This window comes from Pieris napi, chromosome 23, assembly GCF_905475465.1.
Source record: "Pieris napi chromosome 23, ilPieNapi1.2, whole genome shotgun sequence".
Lineage (NCBI taxonomy): Eukaryota > Metazoa > Arthropoda > Insecta > Lepidoptera > Pieridae > Pieris > Pieris napi.
In genome coordinates, this window is record NC_062256.1 from 9,702,876 (window position 1) to 9,714,114 (window position 11,239).

Sequence of the window (11,239 nt, forward strand, 5' to 3'; positions counted from 1 at the left end):
AGTCTCTGTTGACCCGCCATTGGGTTCATCAGATCATTGTGTGGTCCGGAGTACTGTGCCATCTACGCGCCCTTCACGGCCCCGCTTTATGGGTTGTCGCCGTATCTGGCACTACAAGTCAGCAGATTGGGACGGGATGCGGTCTTTCTTTGCGTCCTACCCTTGGGGGCCTATGTGCTTTTCGCCGGAAGCTCCAGATTCCGTCGCCGCCTCTGTCGCCGAAGTGGTTCTGCAGGGCATGGAACTCTTTATTCCATTTTCTGCGGTGCCGATCGGTGGCAAGTCTCAGCCCTGGTTTAAACGTTCTTGCAAGGCGGCCTCACGTCGAAAGCGAGAATGCTTTAAGGCATGGGCGGAAGCGGCGAAATCTCGTGATGCCAATACCAGCGAACTCAAAACAGCATATAACTCAGCCTCCAGGTCCTTCAAATGGGAAATCACTAAGGCAAAGTCAGAGCACATTGCCAGATTTGGCGAGAGATTGGCCCAACTCCCTTCAGGGACTCGAGCCTTCTGGTCTCTCGCCAAAGCTGTCCAAGGGAATTTTTGTCAGCCCGCCATTCCGCCACTGCACAGGGAGGATGACTCTCTGGCCCACACTGCGAAGGAGAAGGCCGACCTTTTGGGCTGTCTCTTCGCGTCCAACTCGACTTTGGATGACAGAGGGAGATCACCACCGACCATTTCGCGGTGTGATTCTTCGATGCTGGAAATCACATTCCAGCAACGTGCCGTGCGCAAAGCACTATCTACCTTGGACATATGAATGTCCAAGGAAGATAGTGCTTTGTGCTTTGTGCTAGCGGACCGGATGGTATCCCCCCAATTGTGCTGCGTACTTGTGCTCCTGAGTTGGCTCCGGTCTTAACGCGCCTTTTCCGGTACCTGTACTTGCTCGGCACTGTCCCGAAGTGCTGGAAGACCGCTTCGATACATCCGATCCCAAAAAAAGGCGATCGCTCTGATCCGTCCAACTATCGCCCAATAGCTATAACCTCCTTGTTCTCCAAAATAATGGAAACCATTATTAATAGCCAGCTCTTGAGGTAACTAGAGGGCCACCAGTTGATTAGCGATTCTCAGTACGGCTTTCGTCGTGGTCGCTCGGCTGGTGACCTCCTTGTATACCTTACACATAGGTGGGCAGAGGCAATTGAGTCCAAGGGGGAGGCGCTGGCGGTAAGTTTGGACATAGCGAAAGCCTTCGATCGGGTGTGGCACAGAGCACTGCTCTCGAAGCTTCCAGCCTATGGGCTACCCGAGAAATTATGCGATTGGATCTCCAGCTTTCTGGCCGATCGGAGCATCAAGGTCGTCATCGACGGAGCATGTTCCGACCTTAAACCCGTGAACGCTGGGGTCCCACAAGGCTGTGTTCTATCCCCGACCCTGTTTCTTCTGCATATCAATGATATGTTGCAACTTAGCAACATTCATTGCTATGCGGATGACAGCACTGGGGATACTTTTTACACTGGCCGGGCAGGTATTTCTCGGGCAGTTGTCGATGAGTACCGGAACAAACTTGTGTCTGAAGTCGAAACTCTACTACGTGGAGTCTCAGACTGGGGCAGACTAAACCTAGTCCAATTTAACCCCAAGAAGACACAAGTTTGCGCGTTTTCCGCTAAAAAAACACCCTTTGTCGCCACTCCTCTTTTCGAAAACACTCTTCTTAAAGCCACAGCCAGCATTGGAATACTTGGCGTTGACATATCGAACGACGCTCAGTTTCGCGGTCACTTGGAGGGAAAGGCTAAATTAGCCTCCAAAAAGCTTGGTGTGCTCAGCAAGGCTAGGCGGTACTTCACTCCGGGCCACCGCATGCAATTATATAAAGCGCAAATTCGGCCCCACATGGAGTACTGCTCTCACCTCTGGGCGGGGGCTCCCCAGTACCAGCTCCTTCCACTTGACCGTATACAACGCAGAGCGGTTCGAATCGTCGATGACCAATCCCTCTCCGAGCGGCTTGATCCTTTGGCGTTGCGTAGAGATGTGGGGTCACTCTGCATCTTCTACCGCATTTACCATGGAGAGTGTTCAGAGGAGTTGTTCGGATTAATACCTGCAGCTGAATTTCATCATCGGACGTCGAGACAGAATACGAAATTCTACCCGTATCACCTCGACGTCCGCCGTTCCACAACTGAGCGTTTTTCAAGGCAGTTTTTGCCGCGCACCATCACTATGTGGAACCAGCTGCCCACTGAGGTTTTTCCGAACCAATTCGACTTAGGGTCCTTCAAGAAAAGAGCGTACCGATTCCTGAAAGGCCGGCAACGCACTCGCGAGCCCTCTGGCATTGAGAGTGTCCATGGACGGCGGTATCACTTAACATCAGGTGAGCCTCCTGCCCGTTTGCCCCCTGTTTTATAAAAAAAAAAAAAAAATTCAAAAACTCAGGATAGAAAGAGGAATATTTTTGTACTATCTACGAATCTATTTATTGTCCAATTCAAGAACTTTATATTTTTTATAGAAGACGATTAAATTTTATAAATGAAATTGATACTAAACTAAAAGTAAGGTGCTCCATAACATTAAAGGTTCGATAATCATAAGTTAAAAGTTGTTTTGCGCGCAGATAAAGTGCCGTTTTAATTTGTGATAAAACCTATATAATTTGATAATGTAACTATAGTGCTTTTCATGAAAGAAGTCCCGCGGTGATTTTTGGAACTAAATTTGACAGGTCGGCAATGTTGTCATTCGTCGATGTTATCAAGTTCGTTTGTTGTGGTAGATTTTTGTGAATTTTTAACTAGCTTAGTGCATTTTGAAGATGCCAAAAGTTGTAAAAAGTTCGGCTCGAGAAATTATATTAAAGGTGAAAGAGTTCTGTGAAGCGGAACATAAGAATCAAGGTGTTTTAATACCACTAAACAATGTTCGGAAGAGAGTTGCCGCCATAACGGGTACTTTTTAGAGTTGCCATTTACTTAATAATTTTTTGCTGTATTGATGGGACTTTTATGATATAAATTCGTTTTTGCGACAAATTTGAACAAATACATAACGTGATGAAACTATATAATTTCATCATAAACTTACTATTATTTTTAACTGTTCATAATTTAATTGCAGGTGTGTCAAAGAAAACTGTAACAAGAATTACAAACGAAGGTATAACAGCGGCGTGTATTTCGAAAAAATTGCCCAACAATTATGCATTAAAACTCTGAATAAAAAATTGTATTGCTTTACTTTACCCTATTTTCTCATCTTTTCCCTGTAAGTAGGTAGAACACCGCTAATATAAGTAAATAAAAATATAATTTTTACATAACATAAATATTGTTTCATCGAAGTATGCAGAAAATAGTATTATTTGATAAATTACATCTGCTAAATGTAAATAAAATAGGTAAATTTTTTACTTATAAATGGCAACATTACGTCATGCGATTGCAGCGCCGCGTCTGGGGGACTTCTTTCATGAAAAGGACTATACAGTCAAAACCGTTTACGACGACATCTGTCAGAGCAACACACCGGTTATATTTACCAAAATCAAAGGTCCCGGCTGAATATAGAATTCAGGTATTAGGTACTTAATATTGACGTCATCGGCTGTTACGACTATCTGTTTTTACGACCAAATATGAGTAGTCCCTTCGATGTCATTATAATAGTTTAGTAAAAGTATATTTTTAAATGCTCAACTTAATCAGATTTGGTAGGTTTTTAAAAAAAGACAGGAGAAAAGATCCTATATCTGGCGAGAATATATGTATATATACATTTTTTTCATTCTACTGCCTGCCATTGCGTCGAGGAACTTTTTTCCATCTCTTATATTAGTACTAAAAATATACATCAAATAATATTTAATAATTGTGTCGCAAAACCATTATGTATATTATATTATGAGAGTATAGTACTTGGAACTAATATAAAAAAGTTATACTTACATCATCAATAGGTATGTCGTGGTGATAATTGGGTAACTCCACGTCCAACATCGAGTGGAAGGCCGCTTTACCGGCTTCCGCGTCTTCCAAAGCCACGGAACACAATACTAAGTGTAAACCTGTAATAACAAAAACCAATCGTAAACGCTACGTGCCGTTAATTTTCTATAGAAATTAAGTATCATGTAATAAAAATAAAAGTACTTCTTGTATGTATAGCAAATGAATATATCGATATAGATCTGTCTCTTTTCACCACAGCGACAACACAATTTGATAGATAGAGACGGAAAATAAGTTTAAACAGTGTAAAAAAAGTATTTTAAATATTTATGTTTTTAAATTTATTCGATGATTAATTCATAGGATTGAAACCAATACCTGTCTGAAAATCACCCTGTTCCTGCATAATATGTTGGAAATTCGTAACAGCGTCACGAAACTTGCCCATGCGCACTAACAACAATCCAATATTATGCATCACTTTCATTCTAAAAACATTAAAGTCAATTTAACATTAAAAGAAGTGCCCTTGATATTATTTGACTACAATGAATATCTCACAAAACATCCATAGTTGCTCTAAAAATGTCAAAAAGTTATTATAATATATTTATACATTACATTTATTTCAATTAGGTCTATTTAAAATCAAAGTTAAATTTAAAGTCTGAATTACAAATATTTAAAAAAAGACCTTCCCTTTCCAAAAGGTAGTTTCATATGGAGAAAAACTGGCAAGAAAATTTATTTTTACATCTTCGTGTTTGTTGTTTGCCTACATAAGCGCTTGTCACATTAAATATTGTATTTTATGTTTCTGGTACCAAAGTATCAGTGTGCGCAGCGTTGGCAAGCTTTTGTAAATAAATAAGATATCAAGGTTAAAAAATAACCCGCAACGTGACCAAAATATATACCACGGTGCTTATAATAGACATTGATTAAACACATGGAAATTGCGGGGAGCATTTAGTACTGTACACACACACACTCAACACGGACCTTTTTCATTGTCCGTTGAGTGAAAAAAGTTATATTATTTGTTTGCTTTTTTTGTTTCGTCTGTAAATTTTATTCACTTATTATGCGCTTTTGTCAATTTAGGGTCGCCTGTTAGGGCAGAAGTGTTTTTATAAATAAATAAATAATAAAGCTGATAGTACCACATGATACCTCAAATCTTTTTCAGCAGTCGGTGTTTGATCCAATGCCATCCTGTACAATTTTAACGCTTTAGGGTGTTCGCCCATCTTGAAGTAAATGTTTCCCATATTTACCTGAGACAATTTATATTATTAGAAGACACAGAGATTCACCTTTGATACATTAAAATATAAACCAATACCATAAATTATTAGGGATGCAACGGTCGCTAACAAGCAAACTCTTCCAGGCAACCCTAGTAAGGAAAAAGCTAAAAAACATAAATATTAAGAGTAGTACAGGAAGTGTATAACCAAATCTACAAAAATTACAAGAAACACTGAAAAATTATACAAGTCCTAAACTAAATATAAAATAAATAATAGTTTAAAAAAACTAAAAGCGTGTGCTCTAGTTTTTTTAAACTATTATTTATTTTTTAGTTAATTTTTTTCATATTTTTTTCGGATTATTGCATTGTCATTAATCTTTGACAGGTGCGCAAAGTTTGAATTAAATCTGTCCGTTAAATGTGGGTCAAAATCGAGTCCGAAGGAGTCGGTTACATACATACATACATACATACATACATACAGGTGAAGCTAATATAAAGAGTGTAAAAAAATAAAACATATTAAAAATATTATTCTTTAAGCTAACTACGCTAACTTACCTCACCCATATTTACTTACCTTTAACCTATTCGCATGTGGGAATAACTTATTCCGTGTCAACAATTGATATGTATTCAATGCCTCTGTATACATTTCGTTGAGCGCATATTGGTCTGCTAAGTTGCACAGCACCTATAAATTTCAATAGTTATATTATTATTATTATATACTTAATACTAAAAGTAGTTTAAGTCCGAATTCTTAAATATAATGTTTGTAGAAAATCAGCCTAAGAACGCTACTTATTTAGTCCCTTCCTACTCTTTCAAATTTATTTATGTCTTTTAAAATTATAAATTTTCACGTAAAGGCTGATTTACACAGGGTCAGTAGACAAGTCAGTCGCAGAGCCAACGTCGGCGCCGCGACTGACTTTAACTGTTTACATGAAGTAAGTAGTAGTGGTGCGTTTCTCACGATGAGCACACGTGTGTGAAGTCAGTGGGAAAAATGAATTCGCGAAAACAACTGAAACGACGATTTAATTATTTGTTGAAAAATTTATCAATTTTGCTGTTGAATGAGTTAATAGAAATGGTAGAAAATGAGATAAAATTAAATAAAAATAAACGACAATGGGTAAGAAAATGGATTGACGATAGAAACGAAACTGGTGGCTCTGCTTTGTCGCTGAAGCAATTGCGATTTGATGATCCTGCGGAGTACAAACTGGCCATATAATTGCACCAATTTTAAGGTTTCGTCTTCGCTAAGCTTCATTTTTATCGCCAGCGAAAAAAACGTGGTCACTCTACAACGCAGCGGCAGTGACTAACCACGCACTGACTTGTCTGTTTACACGGGGTTTATTTGGCTGGCGCGGGGGTGCGCGGGTGGCGCCAACTACAACAACCCTGTGTAAATCAGCTCTAAAGATTTACACAGGGTCAGTAACTGACTACAAATTCCAGGCAAGTCAGTGCTGACCCGAAAAAAACCCTGTGTAAACTGATTTGAAGTCAGTACAGTGGCTTGAAGTCAGCGCTGACTTGAATATTCGGACACGAATATTTTAAAGTCAGTTGGCGCCCCCCACCACCCGCGCACCCCCGCGCCAGCCAAATAAACCCCGTGTAAACAGACAAGTCAGTGCGTGGTTAGTCACTGCCGCTGCGTAGTAGAGTGACCACGTTTTTTTTGCTGGCGATAAAAATGAAGCTTAGCGAAGACGAAACCTTAAAATTGGTGCAATTATATGGCGAAAACGAGTGCTTTTGGGATATTAAATCCCTAAATTACCGCAATAAAGAAATGCGGTCAACAGCGTTGCAAAATATGGCTCAACAAATGCAAATCGAAGGGCTCACTTCTACTGAAGTAAAAAATAAAATTAAAGCCATAAGGGCTACATAGTACATATTATTTAGAGCTCGACAAGATACAAAAATCCACCAGATCTGGCGCTAGTGGGAACGTATATGTCCCAAAAGTCAAGTGGTTTCAAGAACTGGACGGCTTTATAAAAAATGCTATTGTAAATAAATAAATAAATTTTTCAACAAATAATTAAATCGTCATTTCAGTTGTTTTCGCGAATTCATTTTTCCCACTGACTTCACACACATGTGGTCATCGTGAGAAACGCACCACTACTACTTACTTCATGTAAACAGTTAAAGTCAGTCGCGGCGCCGACATTGGCGCTGCGACTGACTTGTCTACTTACCCTGTGTAAATCAGCCATAAGAGCTGATTTACACAGGGTCAGTAACTGACTAAAAATTCGAGGCAAGTCAGTGCTGACCCGAAAAAAACCCTGTGTAAACTGATTTGAAGTCAGTACAGTGGCTTGAAGTCAGCGCTGACTTGAATATTCGGACACGAATATTTTAAAGTCAGTTGGCGCCCCCCGCCACCCGCGCACCCCCGCGCCAGCCAAATAAACCCCGTGTAAACAGACAAGTCAGTGCGTGGTTAGTCACTGCCGCTGCGTAGTAGAGTGACCACGTTTTTTTCGCTGGCGATAAAAATGAAGCTTAGCGAATACGAAACCTTAAAATTGGTGCAATTATATGGCGAAAACGAGTGCCTTTGGGATATTAAATCCCTAAATTACCGCAATAAAGAAATGCGGTCAACAGCGTTGCAAAATATGGCTCAACAAATGCAAATCGAAGGGCTCACTTCTACTGAAGTAAAAAATAAAATTAAAGCCATAAGGGCTACATAGTACATATTATTTAGAGCTCGACAAGATACAAAAATCCACCAGATCTGGCGCTAGTGGGAACGTCCCGGAACGGAATGTCCCAAAAGTCAAGTGGTTTCAAGAACTGGACGGCTTTATAAAAAATGCTATTGTAAATAAATAAATACATTTTTCAACAAATAATTAAATCGTCGTTTCAGTTGTTTTCGCGAATTCATTTTTCCCACTGACTTCACACACGTGTGCTCATCGTGAGAAACGCACCACTACTACTTACTTCATGTAAACAGTTAAAGTCAGTCGCGGCGCCGACTTTGCGCTGCGACTGACTTGTCTACTGACCCTGTGTAAATCAGCCATAATGCTATATCAACAGTATTTACAAGCTTTTTTTTTTCTAAAATACATGACCTAAAATACATACATGTAAACATAAAGGTTACAAAAAAAATAGACTTGGATTTTATTTTTATGTATTAACACTTCGTTGCATACAGAAATATAATAAAATTGACATAATTAAATGAAAAGAAGGGGAACTGGCGGCCTTATCGCTTTCGATCTCTTGTAGGCAACCTCTGTGAGAATTTTTTTAAATTAGATAAGGTTAGCAAGAAGTGCAAAAATACATATAGACTATAGTTATTCAACAAAAGGTACACACGTAAAGAAAAGTTCACCACGTATTCCTTTTTAGTTTAAGATTTGCACCACATACATTTTTGGAGGGATCTGGCGCATATTATGCCATACATGGATAATATTTTTTATAGGATACAATTGACTATTTTGTAATCAAAATTATATTACCCAAGTCTCGCGTAGAGTTCTTATTTACATGACATATAATAATCTCTTAGTGTATGTATTTAATTTGCTTTTGTTTTTGCAACGATCTTTTTTAAGTTTTATCCGTAAAAATTAGAAACACACTTATCACCTTTTAACTTCATAAAATCCAACTACCAATGAAATAAAAAAAATTAGACACTTTTACAATACTTACACAAAAAGTGAGGTCTAAATTATGTGAATCTCCTAAATTGGCCTGCTCCTGAGTTTTTATCAGTTGTCTTTCAAGCGCGGAAGCCTCTTGAGCTTTTGCTAAGGCCTGGTTAAATGGTAAATTAGATGTAGTATAGTATTTTTACTTTTAATATGTAAATTGTTGACGTACGGTTACGTAAACAATTTAAATAGTAGTTTTAAAAATAATTATATTATTTGTAAGGTGCATGAAGCTGAAAAATGAGGAAGCTGTTATCCAAAATATTATGTTCTTTATTCGCACACATGAATATAAAAAATAAGCACCTGTGTAAGTTCTTGTTCCCTCTTGTTGCTTTCATCTTCTGTTACCGTCCGAGCACTGAGCATACACGACTCTTCTACGAGCACCATTATTTTTGCCTCCATCTGTTTTATTTTGTCTTCTATCCTGAAATACATAATGAACTCTATAAAACGTATTTTTATTCGTCTAAGATTATCGCTAGTTCTCATGATGTGAATTTATATTTTGATTTATTTTAATATTTTGTTAAAAGGTTAATTTCAATTCGATTCGAAAAAATTGTTATGCCATGGCTATCAAACTATTTAATCATCATCCCAGAAGTTATTGATCACTGCCAAGTTATGCTTTCAAGGGGAAGATTCTTAAAGGCACGGTGACTTTATGTGGGAAAGTTTTTAAATAATAAGTTGTGACAACAATTATAAATATTTTAACCGTTCGTATTATTATGACATTATGATAATTAATATGAAATTTGCATGCCTACTTTTGACTGATTGTGCGTAAAAAGCAACTTTACTTATGTTCGAAATGAAAACTCAAATACATTTCTATTAGTCATTTATTAAAGAGATCTACTATTTCTAATAATGTTAAGTAAAACTTCTTAACCGCTTTTAATTTCTGAAAAGCACGCATGTTAATCTTCTCTCTTATGTCACTAGCAATGCTAACTCACGTGTCTTCCTTTTTCTCTTCCTTGGCACTCGTATCACGTAGTGTTGAAGTGTAGCCAGCGGCCCTGTGTGCGGTAACTGGCCTCGTACTAGCTGTGCCTGCTCTGGACCCACCACGGAGGCTCGTGGTACCAATACGAAACATCTATGTAGAAATTAATGTGTCGACTGAATAATATTAAATAATATCAAAGGACAAACACTTATAATCTGTTGCCGACTCAAAGTCGTTTGTTCGAGTGGGAATTAAATCTATGCCAAAGATATATTATATTTTATTTTCCTAGAAGAAATTAATTCTTCTACATAGTAAATTATCATAACAGTCTTGACATATAAGTGTAACACTTGTCTTTTACCGATCACTTTCTAAAAGTCATTAAAAATATACCAAACTGGATTGTCTGGGAGAAACTTCTCTTAACAGAAAGACCGGCCATTTACGTGATATATAAAAGCTAAATAATGTTTTTTGTAGATTAATAATTCTATCTGTACGGATCGGTTTAACTGTGATAAACGTAAAATTAAACGTCACGTCACGACCGAATCTGACTATAAACATGTACGTATGTATTTGAGTAATTTATGACCCTATTTCTTAATGATTTTGTATATGTGCTACAAAGATCATGATAAACAAAATTTATTTTATCACACATGCAACTGACATTTGTCGAATGCTTCCTATGCCATAGTTTTAAATTAACGTTAACACTAGAATCCCATCGAACCGTCTCACCAGCTCTTCTCGTAGAAGAGCAGCGAAACTACGCTGTGATCCATCTTAGAGCTATATTGTAGAGAGCCTTTACTTACCCCAGTTCCCATCCTGCTGGGAGCTTGTCTTCCAATACCAGCCGTTCTCAACGTTTGCTGTAGAGCGGTATCCTCACGAATACTCCTTGTATCAAGAGCTGGTGGTACATCATTGAAGCCCGCGTACAAGTCGTCATCGTCATCTATCACCACTGCCGTTCTTGGCTTCTCTAATCCCCTAGATACACTAAATCTTGAGCCTAACATTTTAATACACATTACCCAAAGAAATTGGGTCAATGTGTTGTGACGCCGTAACCATGGATACGCGGAAACCAAAACAAGTGTGACAGTTGACAGGTTTGTGTTAATAATATTGTTCATAGACCTAAAACTTGCAGACTGCTTTTAAAATTTATTTGTAAGTGAAAATTTAAAAATTATAAAACTTCTACCATGTATTTATAGAATACTGTGGACTTAATTACCGCATTTAGATGCTTATTTGGTAACTAAGCCCGTCTACTCCTTCCAGAATCTCAGAAGTTCACTGGGAACTACGCAGGCTTTACGAATGTACCACATAAATTACCATGTATGAGAATCAACTACAATTTATTGAT

General features: G+C 38.2%; 1 protein-coding gene across 1 annotated transcript in view; it reads right to left on the reverse strand.

Annotated features, from left to right (window-relative positions):
- The window catches only part of LOC125061157 (intraflagellar transport protein 88 homolog), a 25,602-nt gene extending 14,624 nt beyond the window's left edge, over nucleotides 1-10,978 (reverse strand). The window contains exons 1-8 of the mRNA XM_047666381.1: nucleotides 10,677-10,978; nucleotides 9,860-10,002; nucleotides 9,198-9,321; nucleotides 8,890-8,994; nucleotides 5,753-5,866; nucleotides 5,091-5,194; nucleotides 4,296-4,405; nucleotides 3,915-4,033 (exon numbers count right to left, since the gene is read on the reverse strand). Coding sequence (XP_047522337.1) covers nucleotides 3,915-4,033; nucleotides 4,296-4,405; nucleotides 5,091-5,194; nucleotides 5,753-5,866; nucleotides 8,890-8,994; nucleotides 9,198-9,321; nucleotides 9,860-10,002; nucleotides 10,677-10,895 — 1,038 coding nt within the window. The 5' untranslated portion in view covers nucleotides 10,896-10,978. The remainder of the gene's footprint in view (nucleotides 1-3,914; nucleotides 4,034-4,295; nucleotides 4,406-5,090; nucleotides 5,195-5,752; nucleotides 5,867-8,889; nucleotides 8,995-9,197; nucleotides 9,322-9,859; nucleotides 10,003-10,676) is intronic.
- Nucleotides 10,979-11,239: the final 261 nt, after the last annotated feature.